This window comes from Equus caballus, chromosome 8 (assembly GCF_041296265.1).
Source record: "Equus caballus isolate H_3958 breed thoroughbred chromosome 8, TB-T2T, whole genome shotgun sequence".
Classification (NCBI taxonomy): Eukaryota; Metazoa; Chordata; class Mammalia; order Perissodactyla; family Equidae; genus Equus; species Equus caballus.
In genome coordinates, this window is record NC_091691.1 from 87,227,888 (window position 1) to 87,247,348 (window position 19,461).

The following is a 19,461-nucleotide window of genomic DNA, read 5'->3' on the forward strand; positions in this document are numbered from 1 at the left end:
TTTAAGTAAGGTATTATTTTCACATTTAATAGTTCCTCTTTTAACCATCTTTCAGAAATTTGATACTATCTTAAATTATTAGCCAAATTCTCAAATATGGTCACAGATGATAGTTTATAAAATAAAATCTATGGAAAATCCCTCATTTGTTCCTCTGAATCGGGTTCTTTCCCCCCTTGATTTGAAGAAGGGGCTAAGCTGCTTTCTGCTTTGTTATATGTCAGCATGAATTTTCAATAGAACAAGAAAGTAATTTTAGCATCCATAATGACTTTCGCTACGACTGAGTCGATTAACAGCATGAAAAATGAGTATTTGAGTCAGCCTCCCCTACAGGATTCCAAATGCAGATCCACTGGTCTCTGCAGCTCTGCCAACAGATCTGTTATGTTTCTTCAGCTTAGGGTTTTTCAGAATTAAACCCAACACGACTGTGCATTGAGAAACAAATCCACGTGCCCTCTAAACAGAATTCTGATGTACAGCTCATGGCCTTCCTCCTACCTCCCAAAGCCTGGCACAGACTGCGGACATGCTTATTCCAGAAGAGTTTGTCAGCCGTTAAAATAAACACCAGCCTGTATGCCCTGAAACAAATATACGCTCAACACAAAACACACAAGAAAGTGAGGCAACAGAAGGCAAATAAATTAAATTTATCGTTCTTACCATTTTCCCTTTTTTTAAAACTTTCCAAAGAATTATATGGGGGGGGGGGTGTAAAGGATATTTGCCACAGACAGGCTCTAGTGTTCCTTATTAATTCACGGCAAGTCTATTAGCAAGCAAAGGTTAGTTGATGTAAATTCTGTGGGCCAAGCATCATTTTTGTAGTTTATTGATTAAGAACGGTAGTAGGACCCTGTCAATATGTGGCTGTGTTTTTTTACAAGACTTCTAAGTACCATAAATCAAACTGTATTCCCCAAAACACAAGTGCTGGAAACAGACCTGATCCCAGCTGGCCTCCAAGGCAGCTGTTGCGTCGAATGGCCCCCAAGTGGATCGGCAGTCAGGTCTCCTTACATCCCCAGAAGGAGGCACAAAACAATGATCACACTGGCTGCCTGTGGGGCGGAGTGGCTGGCAGAAGGTGGGCATACTCCCCAATAGCCTGTTGTATCTTTTGAATTTTATATCATGCAACTGTATTCTTTATTCAATAAATAAAAATTTAGGAGTGGTTCTGCTTTATTCGCTTAATGAAAACAACTATGGTTCAAAAGCTCTATTGTTTTAGAAGGAAACAAGTCAATCTTAAAGGCAAACTAGAAAAAAACCTAGATAACTACAAGTTTATACATCTCAACTCCCGAAGGCCTTCTGTTGCTACATCTTGGGCAAAGAAAGGAGACTGTAGGTGGCTGACAAAATCACCCCATTAACTGAAAATCTGCAGCCTTATGCTAAATTCCCCCATTCCCTAGGAGATTGTTTCCTTAACTCGTAAGCAGGAACGTGTTTATCAGATTGCTGCCTTACTAGGATTGCTGCCGATAATAAGAGCCACCACCTCACAACCATTGGGAGCTTGGTCTTGGAAGATGGAGTCAGGCCCAAATTCTGAGCAGCTGGAAGAGAAGGGCCAGAGGACCAGGAGGGGCTTGAATGGCCTGGGGACAGGGTCCCATCTGTCTGGCTGAAGGACATCCATTCATTCATACAAAAAAATGCCATTCAGAGGATGTACTTGGCAGGCCATGCAGGCAGGGGGAGACTGGCATAAAGGAGATACAGCACAGGCTAACCCAAAGCAAGCCCAAGCAGGTGGAACTGGGGGACTTGGAGTCTGAGAGTCAGGAGCAGGCGGAGCCAGTATGGCCTGCAGCATCCAGAGACAAGTCTCTTCTAAGTCCCTAGGAACTGGCCAACGCAAGATAGGCCAGGTGTCAGAGATCTGGATTCCCTGATAGTTACAAACACAGAGACTGCCATGCAGAGCAAACCCGGGAGCCTGTTCCTAGAAGTAGATCATGGGATCAGAGTGAGGCCAGCACAAAGTGGCCTTTACATTGCTGTACGAGGTCTGGGGAGCTGCAAAGTCCTCTAAGAGAGTTCATCCGAGAGCTGGGTCTCTGCAAGTGGAGGAAAAGGAAGTTGGATGTGGAGAGCTAGGCAAGAAGAGAGAAGACAACAAAGGCACGTCTTGCCTCCTGAATATGCAGGATCCTAAAGAAAGTTTTCCAGATTCTTTTAATTTACCCCAAGACCACATTTCCTTAAATAGATCTATGTATGTGTATTGCCTTTTAAGTTGTGTATTTATTGCCATTTTGAAGGTTTGAAGGTTACTGCGAAGTATATAATGTAACTCGAGAACAAAGTAGGGTTCTGTTAAAGCTCTACCTTCACTTAGATTCATGCCGTATTTTCTACCTCACCATAGCAAATTTTCCCAAAAGCAAAACTGCTGCTGCTCCTTAAAAGATCTGTAATCCTATAGCTCTATCAAGTAGATATGTCAGTTTGGGGGTGATGAAAATGTTCTAGAATTAGATAGCAGTCGTGGTTGCACAACCTTGTGAATATACTAAAAACCACTGAACTGTGCCCTTTTAAAGGGTGAATTTTACGGTATGTGAATTATATCTCAATTTTTAAAAAAAGAAGACATGTCTAGGTATAAAGTCCCGGTAAGCTTAGGAGAGAGAAATGAATTCTAAAGAATAATCTGTGGAAATCTGTTTAAGAGCTAGGACATCTGGTCATCTCTGGAATCAGTGACTTCCCCATTTTTGCCGGGAGGTATAAAGCTCCTAAGTGAGATGATGGATGGGTTGAATGAATCACAGCCACCCTCCTAAACGTGTAAACAAACTGTCCATGTGTTCAGGTCAGATGATGCTCAGCACGAACCAGGATTTAGAGCCCAGCACACAGCCAGCAGCACCTGCCAGTGCTCCCAAGCAGTTGCTTCAGGGGTAGCCCTTTTACCAAATTCCCCTAAAAAGAACCTGTTGGTGTATGTAACACAGATGAAGTATTCGCTTATCTTTCTGAGACCGCTGCAGTTTTCTTATGGGTCAGAAGCCATTGGTTACCTTAATCACTGAAATACACCCAACCACAGCTCTCTTGTTGACTTTTGTCATCAGCGTTGCAGTAGTGTTCGTACATCATGAGGCTCAGATAAATCCCATTTGTTAGACAAAATTCGCGTTAGCCACATTCAGCTGTACCATTTTGCCTCTGTTCCTCTTTCTTCCGTGTGCGTGCATTACTGTGCTAGACACAGACAAGGGCTGCCTGCAGAGAAATGGGTTCCTATAAAAACAAAGAGAAAAAGAGACCAGAAAGGAGAGGTGCTGTGATTTCTGCTGGGCTCGCTGCGCTATCCTTCAGATCCTGTCCTGTAGCAAATGCATGGGGAGCATCCAGTGTCCACAGGGTCTGGGAAGCAGGTCCGAAGAAAACCCTCCTGGCACACCTAGCTCCAGGAACACATTTGTCCTTCTCACTGACCTCAGAATAACTGTCCCTGTCCCCATCCCCCTGTAAGCCCTTTGCCTGGCCAGGGTGAGGTCAGAGAAGTCCACATGGGCTGCATCCCCCACACCACACTCAGCTACCTTGGGCTTCCTGGATGTGGTGCTCTCTTTATGAAACTCCCTTCCATAACTGAGGTATTTTGAAGATGCGTGGCTTCTTCTAAGCCACATTATTTCTACACCTTTCACGCCAGCTCTTTAATATGCAAATGAAGTTGTCTGAATGCTCTATCATTGTTCTCATCTCCCACCAACTCTGCTTATGGTCTCCATTGCCACCCCCATGCCACATGCCACTTCAGACCTCAGTGCCTCTGTTTGAACTGCTCAGTCTTAAGGAAGCCTTCCTCATCCCTCCCCTTACTTCCACCTGCCACTTCCTTTGTCCTCATCTGACCTGAGCTCACTTGTCACATCCCTTAGGACACCTTCCATGGCCTTCTTCAGCCAAGGTAGGGGCCCATCTGCCTCCATCGTAGCACACACCATGGTGTGTGTAAGCCCCTTGAGAGCAAGGTCTGTAACTTTGGATCCCTGAGACCCAGCAGGGAACCTGACCCTTGATATGCGTAATTTGATGTCTGTTCAGCTAAACCCAACTATTCAGTTTCACCACTCAATTTCTAAGATGACTGCCTGCCAACAGGAGCCTTTGCTGTCTTTTTCTTACACTGAGAACGCTGATGAGGAAAACAGCTTTTCTGTTGCAAACTGATAAGAATCTCTGAGTGATTGTAGAGGACTTGGCTTTTTGTTTTGTTTTAGTTACATGGGCAGATTCAGAAATTAATATCTGTATTAGAGTCATACAGAAAGGAAACAGAGGCTCAAAAATCTTAAGCAACTTGTCCAGGGCCCCTCAGCCAGAAGGCTGTCAAGACTCCTGGCTCCAAACCCACACAGTTCCTATAAGAACTTGCTGTCCTGCTTTTTAAAATTCTCTGCATGGTTAAAATTTTAAAAGTCAAGCAGTATTAAACATCTTTTAAAAAATCAAAGATAGCTTGTAAGACCCAAATTTGACATCCCCCAGTATAACACACATATTAAGGGGCCTCATTATGTTCTCCTACAGTTATATGACCAAATTGACTGAGCATATTGCCACCACGTGACTGTACGGAAGTGGGACCAATTTTGTATGTGGCTCGCATAAAGCAGTTTTCAACCTTCTGTGTACAATTTGTAAATTTTCTTCTCATCCGTCATCCTGCCATGAGCATAACCAAAATATTTTTAAGTGCTTAAATGGATTTTCATGCCAGTATCAGGTGGCTTTATACATTCTCACGGGGAAATGGGCTAGAATAGAAAAGTAACATTTTGGGGTTGGGGGGAAATTATGTAGAGCAGTTTCAGTACTGTTTATGGTGTTTCTTATGCTTTTCAGAAAGGTAATTCGGTGATTCACTTTTTGTTTTATCCAGAAAGAACTTGTGCGTCATCTCTCCCTGATGTCAATTTTCGTTTCAGGTGACTTTTCAGATCACCCCTCCGTGTGGCAGTGAGAGGCACTATGAGCATTTTGGACGATGCTGTAACAAATGTGAACCAGGTTTGTACTCGGAGCCACCTTTCACTGTCCTTCAGGAGTGGGTGGGGCTTTTGTTTATTTTTTTTTAATCTACGGAATGATCCCTATCCTGCCAAATGGAAAAAGAAATTGGATCCACTTTTTATGGTAGTAGCAGGTAGCGCTGCATGTCACTCTGAAGACGAAAGCCTTTCTCTCAATAGGTGAAATCACTTCACAATCAAAGGCAATTTCAGAAACTCGTACTTAATTCATGCTGGAACACAGTTTTCCAAAACACTGTTTCTTGAGAAGGCAAGAAGCTTTTTAAAACCGTATCTTCGCACTTTGTGAGTCAAACTCTCAAAATATGGAATGCAACTCTTATTTAAAAGTATTATTTTCACAGAAGTTTTTGGGGGAATAATCATACTGGAATGGTTGCTGCTGAAAATTGCCTAAACCCTGTAATACCTTCTCCCCACACACCTGCTGAGGGGCAGAAGGTAGACTGGTTACCACTTCCCCAAAGGTGTTCTGCCAGAATGCAGCCAAGTATTTCTGTAGCCCCAGCGAAGTCCCAAGACCATAGGGTCCTCACTCACTCATTGTTCTGGGGAGGGGAGGGTATCCTTGAGCAAAAGGTGGTTACCTTATAACAAGACCCTTTAGATATTTCAGCTCAGATATTTGTTGGATGTCCAGAACCACGGTCCAGTAATTTTCATGCATGTGTGTGTGGGCTGAGTGTGTGTGTGTGTGTGTGTCTGTGTGTGTGTAGGACTCTCTGGTCAAACTAAGTTAACCATGAGCCCACAGTGTATGGAGGATAAAAGAAATTAACTATCCATGTTAACAATAGAGGGGATTTTGAAGATGGGAAGGGAGGGGTGAAATGAAGTTCCTCTTGCTTAGCCCTCAGGGAACCCCTCAAGTTCTGCAGGCATCAGTTTGAAAACCATCATTCTTTTCTTTAGTCCTTTGGGTGGAAAAGGCGATGTTTTGCTTAGAAGAGCTAAAAGACTGCTGTGACCGCAGGCACAGCAGACCCAGGAGAGGTGATGTTAGCCATCTGGGAGGCTTGAGGAGACCGTCACTGTGCCATGTGGCCTCCTCTCGTGTGTCATACTGTCTGTAGGACTTCCTGGGATCATGGTCATGTAAATGATCCAGTAGATTGGTGCATTTTTATTGTTTTGTGGCTTCTTGGGTTTTTTGTGTGTGTGTATGAGGAAGATTGGCCCTGAGCTAATATCTATGCCAATCTTCCTCTATTTTATGTGGGATGCTGCCACAGCATGGCTTGACGAGCGGTGCTACGTCCATGCCTGGGATCCAAACCTACGAACCCTGGGCTGCTGAAGCAGAGTGTGCAAACTTAACCACTACACCACCGGGCCAGCCCTTTCTTGGCTATTTTTTATTGGTGCATTTTTTCCTCTTCTAATTTAGGAAAATACATGTCTTCCAAATGCACTACTACCTCCGAAAGTGTATGTCTGCCCTGTGGCCCAGATGAATACTTGGACACCTGGAATGAAGAAGATAAATGCTTGCTGCATAAAGTTTGCGATACAGGTCAGTCAGTCATGTTAGTGGGGAGTGTGGATAAACGATGGATTTAGATACCCCAGTGCTGTCTCCTTTTGGGCACATAGGAAGAAGTTTTGACCATGGACCCCCAGAAGGATGTGCTTCAGATCCCAGAAGCACTGTGCTAAAATTCTTCATGCCGCACTTTTGTTCTGGAATATGTTTGTGCTGCAGTTTAATCATGGAACCCATCTTACAGTTGACAAAATATTTCCACAATGTTTCCACATGTATTGTGTTATTAGATCCTCACAAAAACTCTGTGAGGTAGCCATGATTATCCCATTTTAAAGATGAAGAGACTGAGACCAAGAAAGGTTGAATGACTTCTCCAAGGATAACAAATGAGAAGCAGAGCTCAAAGCCAGATCTTCCGACTCTCTTAGCTTTTTCCTAAATCGTCAATGTCTTATCAACTCTATAGTTTGATCTCCTTATCACACTGCTATAGTTTTTTTGCCTCAAATGTTTTTTTAACTGTAATTTATTTGTAGGAATCAGGATCAAAATATATCTCTTAAGTCTCAACCTAAAGGTTCCTTTCTCTCTGTTTTTTCCTTTTTCCATTCAGTTTATCTGTTGAAGAAACCATGTTGTTACTCCTGGGGAGGGTCCAGTCTGATTTTTACTGGTTGCATTCCCTTGGCGTCATTTAACATATGCTTCTGTCTCCTATATTTCCTGTAAAGTGGTTATTAGATCTAGAAGGCTGATGAGAATTTAGTTTAGTTTTGTTTTTGGCAAAACTCCTTCATAGTTGGTGTATTGTACTTACGTCAGGCATCATATAGTGGCTGCTTCTCCCTCTTTTTGTGATATTAGCAGGTGTGGACGGTCATGACCTAGATCCATTTTCATTAGGGGCTGCAGAAAGGTGATGTTCTAATTCGGTCATTCCTTCTTCATTTATTAGCTGGCATGCTTTATAAAGAGAAACTGCCCTCATCAACTATTTGTTACCCTGAAAGTCCTGTATACACAGGAAAGGCAGAATGAATGCTTCTAACTTTATTTACCACTTTTCAAAATAATGACAAGATCATCAAGCTTTCTCCAAAGGATTTATATGAATATTATGAACTCATGCATTTAGACATATTTGAGGTGTTTCTAACCATTGCAGTTTGTGGTTTTAGTGGTGCTCAGATTGTCCCACCTCTTCCAGGTGGCCCCCATGTCTTCTGATACAACCCAATTGTCTTTAAGAGCTCCCTTGCTTGCAGGCTCATCTTGGACATGTCCTGCCCTGGGCCTAGAATCAGCCGTTTCTCCAAGGATTCCTGATTGCTTTCAGTGGAACATCTTATTTGGTGACCTCAGTCTGAGTGCTAGGAGGCTCATTGCTACTGGATTGATCCTTGTTTATAGGTTTTTTTCCAGTGGACAGAACTAGGAAATAAGTATTTCTTTTTAACATCATAATTTTTCTAATGTGTTAGAGAGAGCTGGCAAATTTTGGCAGAGAAGGTAATATGGAAACTCCACCAAACAGAAGCATCTGATTGAGTCTTTTTTTTCTTTCCCACTGCTTAGTAATGACCTTGACTCATTGCTGTCTCTTGGAAATAAAGATTCATTCTGTCTACTGCCAAAATTGATTAAAACATAAAACCTAGTTCATTAAGCTATTTAAAAATATGTCAGAACCGTTCATCACCACACATGCTTACATTCACTTCCATTTGAGTGGGACACTGGAATTAGGATTTTCCAAGGAAATGACAGTTATCCGTGTATGTTCCAGGCATTATGTACACATGAAGGCATATTGGCCTTGGTGCGGCAGAGTTGACCTGGGCCTCGGAGAGTGGACATAGAGGGAATGGAGATTTCTCCAGGTTCCCCTGCTGCCAGAACTTGAGACCGTGAAGGAGGGAACAGGTTTCTGGATTGTTTCTTTCCCCTTGGAGCTCGGACCTAGTCAGCTTAGGCTGTTGTGACAGAATACTGCAAGCTGAGTAGCTTAAATAGCACACGGTTACTTCTCACAGTTCTGGGGGCTGCAAGTTGGAGATTGGAGTGCCTCCTGGTTGGTTTCTTGATAAGGGCCCTCTTCCTCGTTTCAAGACAGCTGCTTTCTTACTGTGTCCTCACATGACAGAGAACAGAGAGAGGAAGAGAGGTCTCTGCTGTCTCTTCTTATAAGGGCACTAATCCCATTCGTGAACACTCCAACCTCACGACCTGATCACCTCCCGAAGGCCCCACTTCCTAATGCCATCACATTGGGGGTTAGGATTTCAACATATGGATTTTGAGGGGTCAGAAACATCAGTCCATAACAAACTCCTATAATTTATTCAAGAATGTAAAGCACAAGGGCCATTTGGACAATCCAAGCGAGACGGGGTCTTATGGGGTAGAAGGTCTACTTTAAATGATGTTGTGTGTGTCGTGTGTGTGTGTGTGCAGTGATTCTCATTGTTCACAGCGGTTCTGTTCTATAAGGTCAGCAAAGACACTGCACCTTGACTCCTAGGACAAATACAGGCTCCTATGAGCTTCTGTCATGACGTTTTTGTCAACCAATCAACACATAACCTTGTTTTATGTGTATTTCTGTTTAAAGACATCTTATTTAATAAGTATTTTGATTTATTAACTTCGAACACACAGCCAAAATCACTGTAACTCCTGCCTGAAGGAAGCTTATCTAGCACACACATTTTCTCCGTAAGACACATCACGGCCTCCGTGCACCAAGGGCCACTAGATAACACTTCACCACTAGGCTTGGGGGCCATTTTAAACAGTGGAATCACTAACAAAAAGCACAAAAATGAAAAAAATATCATTAAACAGGCCACACAAAGGATACTTGTTTCCAGCGTGAGAGCTGAAACAGGAAGGCAGAGTGTCAGCTGGGAACATGCATGTCAAGCAAGTGACTCAAAATTTTCTGACTTGTGTGCATCCAAGGATGACTGCAGAAGTGCCAGGAGGATTGATTTGGGGGCTATGATGAAATTTAGCGAGTAGGTGGAATTGAATATGAATCCGTGAATAATAAAGATCGACTATGTGTGAGCATTTACCACTATTCCACAAAAACTGGAAAGGGCCAGGAGCTGTGGGATAAGAAGGAAAGCCCTTCACTCTGTGTTGTGCAAAAGGAGACAAATAAGCGTGTTATCCTAAGTATCCGGGGAGTGATTAATTTCCAAGTATGTCATCAGGCCCAACTTCTGTACTTTCTCGACTTACCTAATTACACCATGACCCCTGTTTTCATGACTCTGAATGATTCTGTGGCCCTACAGGATCCCAGGATGGATCCCCAATCTCCAGAAACCCTATCCTCATAGGTCCAATCTAGCATTCGTGTTAAGAATATTTATCACAAGTGAGTTTACTAAAAATCAAGAACCTGTGAAGTCTATTTTGCATTAGCCGAAGTAGTCAATGATCATAAATTTCCCAGTCCTTAATCTTCCTACTAACATGAAAATTGAGTTTTTCAAAAACCACAAGACTCTATTAATTACTGAGAGAAAAAAACCTCCTGGGATGTTTTGGTCCCAGCACAGGAAGTGTGAGGGGAACTTCTGAAACCTAGCGTGCTGAGTGAGTCATCTGTCGGCGAGCGGCCCTGGCGCTGCCTCTGGGTGGCTCGGGGCTGCGTGCTGGAGGGTTGCACGAGGTGGAAGGTGTGTGTCCCTGCTTCCTCCCGCTGCCTCGCCGCCCTGTCTCTCTCTCCCGCAGGGAAGGCCCTGGTGGCCGTGGAGCCCGGCAACCGGACGGCCCCGCGGCGCTGCGCCTGCACGGCCGGGTACCACTGGAGCGAGGATTGCGACTGCTGCCGCCGCAACGCCGAGTGCGCGCCCGGCTTCGGCGCCCAGCCCCCGGGTACGCCTCCCATAGTGCCTCTGCCGGCCCTCACCCAATCGTGCGATGACCCCGAGGCCAAAGCCGCCCTTGAGCCGGCTTCCCTGCGTCATTCACGCTCCAGGGAGCCAGGTGGCGCTGCAGGACCTTGAGGGTCCCCAGAGGATGACCCCAGGTCATGGATCTTCCGTGGGAATGTGAGCGCTTGGCTCACGTGCTCATCTCAAGACTCTTGCATCTGTGAAACCTCAGGATCCCCACTTAGGAGGGCACCCGGTAGTGCAGGGGTCCTGAAGCTTTTTTTAACTTGTGCACCCCCTGTCATATTTTTAAGTTGACATCTAAAATTTTTTATTACAAATTTAAAGAGTTGCTAAGGACTTAGTTTCCAGGGAGGTTTAACAGCAGTAACGCGTTTTAAAGTATTCAGTGGAATCTAAACACCATAGCAATTTCATCCCCTTCATCATCTATTTCAAAACGCACTAGTCATCCTTAGCTGTTGGAAATTTTATATAGTTCTTTTCTCTCTTTTGATTCATATCCGTTTTACCTTCCCTACAGAATTTTATGCTATATTTTTATGCTTCGAGAGCTTTTACTAATTACCTTTTCACACTCTTTTACATCAATAAAATAGGCACCTATTTGAAATCTTAATTTTTAAAAATTTCCTGTAACTCAAGGTTCTAAGGGTTAAAAACCTTTCCTCTGGACTAAGTTGTTACTATAGTTCTTATTACACAATTGGTCAAAAATGAATATATTATATTTTGCTATATTATAGCTGTAAAAGTCAAACACAGGATTGGGAGAATTAAAATATTACTTGTTTCAGTTCCTATTGAGGGAAGAGTCCATCCCAGAGTCTAACTGGCGCAGTCCGTCCTTGTTGTCACAGGCCCTGACTTAACCAGACGAGCTTTCTCTTAGAAAAAGTCTGACTTGGTTTTTTAATTATTAGAATAAATCTTCCTATGACAGCCAGCTGCCTTCTGAATTCTGATTCTAAGATAGACAAGGCCCAGTGCCTTTCCGCAAGTTGGGCACCTGCATGATAAAAGGTGCTGCCTCCTTTTTGCTGAATGTCCTCTCTGCCTTCTCCTGTGGGGATGGTGCATTTTTTGGCAATAGGTGGGAGATAGAGGGGGTGAATGGATGAATGAAAATTTCACTCCTGCCCTATCTTGCACTATATTTGAATTCAGAACAGCTCAGCCTAGTCCCAAATACCCTGCTTCTGTTGTCATACTTTGCCCTTAATAGACAGGGAAAGACAGAGGCTGCACTGAGGTGCCCCGAATGCAGGAGTGTGGCCATCACCACTGTTTTGACTTGTTTCTTGGCTCGGCCTCTCAGAGGTTTGGCACCACAGCGGGATGTGGAAGGGTAAGAAGTGTGCCTTCTTTTGAAAAGTGGGAGGAGTGCGAGGGTGGAAGGGAAAAGGAAAAGGAGAACCTGCAGGATGCCCCTGGCAGGTCAGTGTTACGAAGAGTGGACGTGGAAGCCAAGTGTATAGAAATTAATGTCCTTAAAGCTCTGTGTGCCTTGTCACCCCTGAGGAAGTCTCTTTGTTTTTAAGGATTACTCTTCAAGAGGGTGTTTATCTTTTTAAAAGCTGTCTGAATTAATGTGAGTGACTAGACATTAACTGGGCTTTTGTTAATATGGTTTCAAGGCAAATCAAATTGCTAGATTAAGGGGGGAGTTACCTTACTTATTGAGGCAACTGCAGAAATCAAGAATGTATTTCCCACTTGACTTTGGACAAAGAAAATGTAATTCCTTATTTTAGTGTTTTATTCATGAAAATAAATCACAGAAGTGCCACTAATTTCAAGAGTAATTTGTAGTTTGGGGCCCTAGCCAATTGCCTGATTATCATATCACATGGTAGCCAATGTTCTTCTTTATTGGAATTACCAGAGGGTTGTCATGTGTTGGTGGCAGTAAGGATAATGGACATAGGAAATCTGAGATATTTCCTGTTTTGATAGTGTAGTTTTTGAGGAGTATGAAAGAGTTGAAGAAAGCTTACTAACCAGGATCAATTCCTGCTTTCAGTGCTGGCAGGTTTAAGGCAGGTGTCCAAAATCCATCCCACCACTTGTATTTGTGTAAATAGAGTTTTACTGGATCACAGCCACATCCATTTTTTTTTAACATATTGTCTATGATTGCTTTCATGCCACAGGGAATTGTTACAGAGACTGGAAGGCCTGCAAAGCCTACGATATTTACTGGATGGCCCTTTATAGGAAAAGTTTGTTACCAAACCTTGGTTTAAGAGAACCTGTAGCGTTTTTTTTTTTTTTTTTTTTTAGAAAACGTTGTCACTCCAATACTTGGGCTGGTGAGATTAAGCTGGGCAGAAGGGGTTAGGACAAGAAGTTTCCCTTAAAAACCCTTTGACTTGACTAAAGGGCTGCCATTCTCTGTAGACGAAAGCTGATGGTAAACCCAAGAGGCTAAAAAGGGAGAGCAGACAGACGCCTGGCTAAAACAAGTCAGACAGCAGGCTCCTGGGCTAGGAACAAAGTACTAGTGACCAGGACAGAGGCTCTGAACTGCAAAGGGTCAGGACCAGAGGTCTGGCTCTAACTCAGATACGGACGTTAGCAGCCTGACACTGGGCCTGTTCCCTTTCTGAACACAATTCTGTAACCTACTGCTGGGATCAGCACAGGTTCGTGGGGCCCTCTAAAGCCAGCAGAGGCTGAAGCAATCAGCCGCAGGTGGCAAGGGCGGGGGTGAGGAGGCCAGAGGCAGAGGGTCAGTGGCCGAGCTCTGGGCCTCTGGAACGTCATCCTGGCCGATCTCTAAGTGTCCTCGTTTGTTTTCTGTTTGTTCTTTTGTCTGTTTGTTTTTTTGACAGTGCAGCTCAACAAGGACACGGTGTGTCAGCCCTGCCTTCTAGGCTACTTCTCCGATGCCTTCTCTTCCACAGAAAAGTGCAAACCCTGGACCAAGTAAGTGATGGTGAAGGAGCCAAGAGAGGTGGTTGATTTTAAACAGATCGACCTCCCTGTCTCCTCTGGGTTGAAAACAGACTGATTCACTTTGGTGAGGCTTCCTCTCGAAGCCATGTTCAAAATGGGAAGAGTCTGTCAATTGAACGTGGGCAAAATAAACCAGTCCCACCAATCTTCATCCTGATGTGTGACAAGAACTGTGTGTTACTTTTTAGATTCGGTTTGACTGAATCTTGACTTACCGTGGTAGCTTCTTTTTCCTTTTTCTAACCTTGTTTAGTTGGAAATGATTTATGACATTTATTTTCATTCACTCACCACTCCCACTTTTCCCAGCTTCTCAACACCATTCATTCGTTTGTCCAGAGATTGTGGGTGTGTGTTGTGTATGCGTATGTGGAAGCCCCCTGTTTATATAAATGATGCATCCTGTAAACACGTAATCTATCCTGCAGGAGGCTCGTTCCATGTTAGTTCACTGAGATCTTCATGGCTTTTCATAGCTATGTAGTACTTCATTGTGGAGATGTATCATAAGTTATTTAATAAGTTTCCTATTGATAATCATTTAGGTTGTTTCCAGTCTTTTTGCAATAATAAACAATTTTGCAATGAATCATCTCATATATATACTATTTCACCCTTATGTGAATATATCTATAGTGGAATTCCTAAATCCTTTCATTGCCTGCTGGTTGTTGAATACTAATAATCAATGTAATGATTCTTTCAGTGCCCAATATATTCTTATTAAATATTTATTTTCTGATCCACTTATCCAAGTTTTATGTTGAAAAGATCCTCTGTGTTTTCAACTTCAAAAGAGCATTCATTAGAAGTTTATCACTTAGCCCTAGCAATGGAAGTGTTGGAATCTTCTTTACTGAAAACACCAATCTGGGGCCAGCCCAGAGGCACAGTGGTTAAGTTTACATGTTCCGCTTCGGCGGCCCTGGGTTCACCAATTTGGATCCCTGGTGCAGAACCATGCACTGCTTCTCCAGCCATGCTGTGGCAGGCGTTCCACATATAAAGCAGAGGAAGTTGGGCACGGATGTTAGCTCAGGGCCAGTCTTCCTCAGCAAAAAAAGGAGGATTGGTGGCAAATGTTAGCTCACAGCTAATCTTCTTCTTCAAAAAAACACCAATCTACTCTCTCTGGAACCATATTCTCAGAGTCATTCTTAGAGAACACTGACAGTGGTTACTTTTGTTTATTCTTTTGTCCACCTTTATGATGTGTGGACAGGTGCTGGGGATTCAAATGTCCAGGAAGACCTGAGCTTCTCTCCTGAAGGAGCTAGTAATCTACTGGAGTAAAACCTTGTGTAGCTTTTTTTCCTAAATAAGAATATAAAACCAAAGTACTTAACTACCTTTTCCTCCACAGCTGTACCATTCTTGGAAAGATGGAAGCACATCACGGGACTGATAAATCAGATGTGGTTTGTAGTTCTTCTCTGCCATCAATGAAACCACCAAATGGTATGTTTAAATAGAGCAGGTTGGTTGGTAGATGTGTCCCCATCTAGTCAGCTCTTCTAGATTTCTCCTGAATTACATGCTATATCTAGACGGGTTCATCTCTCCCTTTTCAACTCATCCTATCCATGATCAGCTCAGGATTTGATTTTTATCAGTATTTTAATTCCAGATATGTTATTTACTTGATAATTTTCTACTCTGCAATGGATAACAATAATATAATGTATATCTAATTAATCTAATTAATTATCTAATTAATAATCTAATGATATATCTAACAATATATTCAAATATACAAAAAAAAGAAAGAAAGTTGAGCTGCAAACATAAATTAAAATGCTGAAATATGGTAAGATGGTGGTAGTTCACAGTAGGGGTGTCCATGGGGAAGTTTTGGCTATAAACCAGAGTTAACAACTTATTGGAATATAGCTATTCTTATTTATGGAACATTTTGTAGACAAAATTAATCTTGAATACAGTTTCAAAGATTGACAGGAATTGACACGTAGTGGTGGATGCTGGTTACCCAGGTGAGTGAGATATCTGGAGGCGGGTCCAGATACTGCAGCACAGAGATGGCCTAAGTGGCAAAAAGACCTTTCTGATGAGGCAAGAGAACCTGGGCCACAGAATAATGAGATTAATGAACTGTGGCTGAGAAAATCAAGGGTTTAGGTGTGACATTTTAGGAAACAGGAGGACATCAAAGGGTTCTGGATATGGAGTTACACAGTCAGAGCAGCGTTTTAAATAGACCATTTTGAAGACAATATTAAAAATAAGTGAGGGAATAGAAAGTTATTTTTAAAAAGAGAGAAGGAGAGGAGAGGGGAGAGTCCTGGAAACCAGGTCGTGTCAACCAAGCATTTATAGTGTAAGGTTCTAGCAATGAAGTGATCAAGGGGGATGAAGAAATTGGGTGAGTGCACATTGTGTTGTCGACGGAATGCCTGAAACACTTCACAGATGGCTGCAGTTCTGTTCTCATGACCAGCAAAATCCTGGTGCCGTGTTGTTATTTGAAAAGAAATATGATAAGGAGCTTCCTTTTGCCTCCCAGGCCGTCTAGCTGGAGAGATTGAGGTGTTCTGTAGGTAAGCAAAAATGGAACCGGATGGCATGACAAACATGATTAGGGTTGTTCTAAAGGAGAACCATGTAAAGATGGTCCTGGGCTGGGCTCGCTCGGAGCGATGCCCGGCAGCAGGACTGGGCTCTGTTGCTGAGTCCACCTTTCCGAATGTGAGCACTCTGACAAACCTATGTCAGGGTTCAGAGCTTCACACTTCTCTTATTCCAGACCAACATCCTTGATGCTGGGGTTTGATTTAAAGGGTTTGGTTTTTAAACTTAGAGAGTAAAATTAAAATAATCTTTAATACCGTTTTTTCTCATTTTCTTCCAACACAGAACCCCAGATTTACTTGCCTAGTTTAATTATTCTGCTTCTCTTCATATCTGTGGCATTAGTTGCTGCCGTCATCTTTGGTGTTTACTACAGGAAAAAAGGGAAAGCACTAACAGGTATCGTGTCTATGGTGGTTTTTGAAAACGAATCTTAAAGACAACAATACATTTCTAAGTAAATGCTTTGGAAGATGCATATATTGCCCACGGGTGACCTGCTTACAGTAAGTGCCTGGAGAGGTTGCCATCCTTTTCCATTTTCAGTTGCTCACTGTTTATCTCGTCTGCCTCTGCTTTGCTGTGATTTGACACTTCTCCCACGTTACGCCCATGGGCTTCATGAAACCCTGCACATCTTGCTATTTCCATTGACATTACCTTACCTAATGTAACACTGGGCAATCAAAAGATTAAAGAGAGAAGATGGTGATTGAAGTCACCAGTGTTAAGCAGAGAGCAATGTTTGAATACAAGCCACTTTTTTTAAAGTTTATTCATTTTTTAATATTTTTATTTAATGCAGCTTCACTTCCCTCACAACATCGTAGCTGGGGATTTGAAGAATGCATATGCAGATGATGTGGGTTGTTCATATAGTTATGTTTATATGAGATAAACAGACCTCCAATGTTCTTTAATTTTTTTCCCTGTATAATCTTTTACTGCCCTATCTTATCAATGTGAAGGGCAATGGGCCTACCGATTACTAAGCCGGGATTTATGACTGTTAACTTTCTCTTCATCCCTTCCTTCAACACATGTTTATTGGCCACCAGGGACTTGGCTGGCACTGGGGTCTCAATACTGAGCAACACAAACATAGTGAGTGCCCTCACGGAGGTAGCGTCTCAGTGGGCAAGGCAGGCATTAGGCCCACGGATTGAGGCTGAGTACTGAAAGGGAAGGTGCAGAGCTCCAGGGGAGCATATGACAGGCCTCTTCCCAGCCTTGGGGTTGCCCAGGGCCTCCTAGAGGAGGAGACAGGGCGGCTGAGATCTGAAAGACAGGTTGGAATTAACTAGCCTGAGGAGAGTCAAGGAGAATCAAAAGCATTCCATGTGGAGAGAGTTGCGTGATGGAGGGAGCAGGGCGAGTCGGGACTGAAGGAAGGTTAGTGCAGCTGGAGTAGAAAGCTGGAACCAGCATGAGATTAAACCTGAAAGGGAGGAACAGCCGGAGGATGCAGCCCCGCAGAACTTGCTAAGGAGTTTGCTCCTTATCCTTGTCAAAGGGAAGTAAAAACAGCCATCTCAAAAACCTCTGGTTTTAGTAGTTGGCTATTTCAGTAATTAAAACAAATTTGGAAGTGTGGTAAGAGTGGGTGCAGGCACACCAGTTAGGAGGGCTTTTGCAATCATCCAGGGGAGAAATTATCATAGTACTTATGAAAAGTTATCACGTCTGTGTGCAGATATTTCTCAGTACCATTTGGGATTGTCTAGTACTGATCCCTACAAGGAAAGAGATGCAACCTTCCTTTTATTCAGGGTAACTTTATTTTTATATAATTTCAAAATTATAGAAAAGCAGCAGTAAGAAGAATGACGATGACGGTAGCAATAACTGACATATATTGACTATGTATTCTGTGCCAGCACTGCTATATGCATTTAGAGGTACTAACTAAATCTCATAACAGCAGTTTAAGGAAGGCATTCAATTTCTCCATTTGACAGTGAGGAAACTGAGGCTCAGTGAAGTTAAGTAAATGGGGCAAGGTCACATAATAGGTATCATTAGCTATTGTTATGACTTGATTATCTGCCAATGGAGACTTGACAACTTCCTGACTTCAGTCTTTATAGTGAATTCAACATTAAATATTCAACGGAGGTGGTGTAAAATTTTATCTTTGAATAATATAAGTTCATAGGTTTTTTTTTTTAATTCCTAGATTTGACTTGTTTCATCACTTCTATTTTAAAAAGTTAGTGGAAATATACTTTGTATTTGCCACAGAACGTATCCTTCTTTCTTCTGAGAAGCAAGAGGGTATAGTGGAAAAGGATCCGGGGACCACTGGAACTCACTGGGGTCTGACACAGCCTGCCGGCGTGTGCTTTACTTTTATTGTACATCTGTTTGAGCTAGTTTACTGGAAAGTCAGTCTCCTACGCCCATGTCATCTTTGCTCCTGTACATGCTGAACTTAGTCCCTCGTCGTCAAAGAAACATTGCTGAGGGAGTGAGAATGTCTGTCGTCATAACAGGAGCTCTGACAGCCCTCAAATGTGCCCGAAGGCATTCGACAGAACGGTACTGGATCACATTTTGCTTTACATGGATCAGAAACTTGGGTTTTTTTTGTTTTTTTGTTTGTTTTTGGTTTTTTTGCTGAGGAAGATTCACCAAGCTAAAATCTGCTGCCAATCTTCCTCTTTTTGTACATGAGCTGCCACCACAGCATGGCCACTGACAGACGGGCAGTGTAGGTCCACGCCCAGGAACCAAACCCGGGCCGCCAAAGGGGAGCACGCCAAACTTAACCCCTAGGCCACCGTGGCCAGCCCAGAAAGTTCTGTTTTTGAGAGGAAGACTAAGATGCCTTCATCGTCTTTAAATTGGTTGATTTTCTTTTCAGTGTTTTCACTCTTAGGAACTCTCCCTGGAAGACGTGCAGAGGATTATGTTTAAAGACAATATTGAACTGACATAGTGGTCAGTAACACTTAATTAAAAATAGGAAATAATCATATGAAGCCCTTATCCTTTCTTTGTTTTTCTAGCTAATTTGTGGCACTGGGTCAATGAGGCTTGCCGCCGCCTAAGTGGAAATAAGGTAAATTTGAAAATCTTAAGTGCCTCCTTCAAGTACTTTTAACAATTAGGCTGATATGGCTATTATTAGTGAAATATTGAGTCCTATTGTGTAAGGGGTACTTCCTTGAAGAGATGGACCCTCAAATCCCAGGGTTGATTCCCACAGAATAACCCAAAGCCCAAGGTGGTACTCATCCTAAATGCCTGTTTTCTTTGTATTTCATTCCACTTCTGTCATCTCTGTGTACGTATATTATTTATATTATTATTTTGGTGCCAGTCGTGATTGCCTAGTACAGATTCCTAGGAGGAAAGAGCTACCACTTTCCTTTACTCTGTAGTTATTTTGGTAACTTTTAATTTTGATGTAATTTCAAAATGATACATAAGTAGTAAGAATAGTACAGAAAATTTC

The 19,461-nt window shown here is 42.8% G+C and overlaps 1 protein-coding gene across 5 annotated transcripts in view; it reads left to right on the forward strand.

The window, feature by feature from the left end:
• Nucleotides 1-19,461, forward strand: part of TNFRSF11A (TNF receptor superfamily member 11a) — a 51,326-nt gene that overhangs the window by 17,878 nt on the left and 13,987 nt on the right. For 2 of the 5 annotated variants that reach the window (XM_023647933.2, XM_023647934.2), the window contains exons 2-8: nt 4,962-5,043; nt 6,454-6,579; nt 10,297-10,440; nt 13,295-13,388; nt 14,782-14,876; nt 16,290-16,403; nt 19,013-19,065. In XM_023647933.2, coding sequence (XP_023503701.1) covers nt 4,962-5,043; nt 6,454-6,579; nt 10,297-10,440; nt 13,295-13,388; nt 14,782-14,876; nt 16,290-16,403; nt 19,013-19,065 — 708 coding nt within the window. The remainder of the gene's footprint in view (nt 1-4,961; nt 5,044-6,453; nt 6,580-10,296; nt 10,441-13,294; nt 13,389-14,781; nt 14,877-16,289; nt 16,404-19,012; nt 19,066-19,461) is intronic. The other 3 variants (XM_070275805.1, XM_070275806.1, XM_023647935.2) reach the window with 2 other exon arrangements.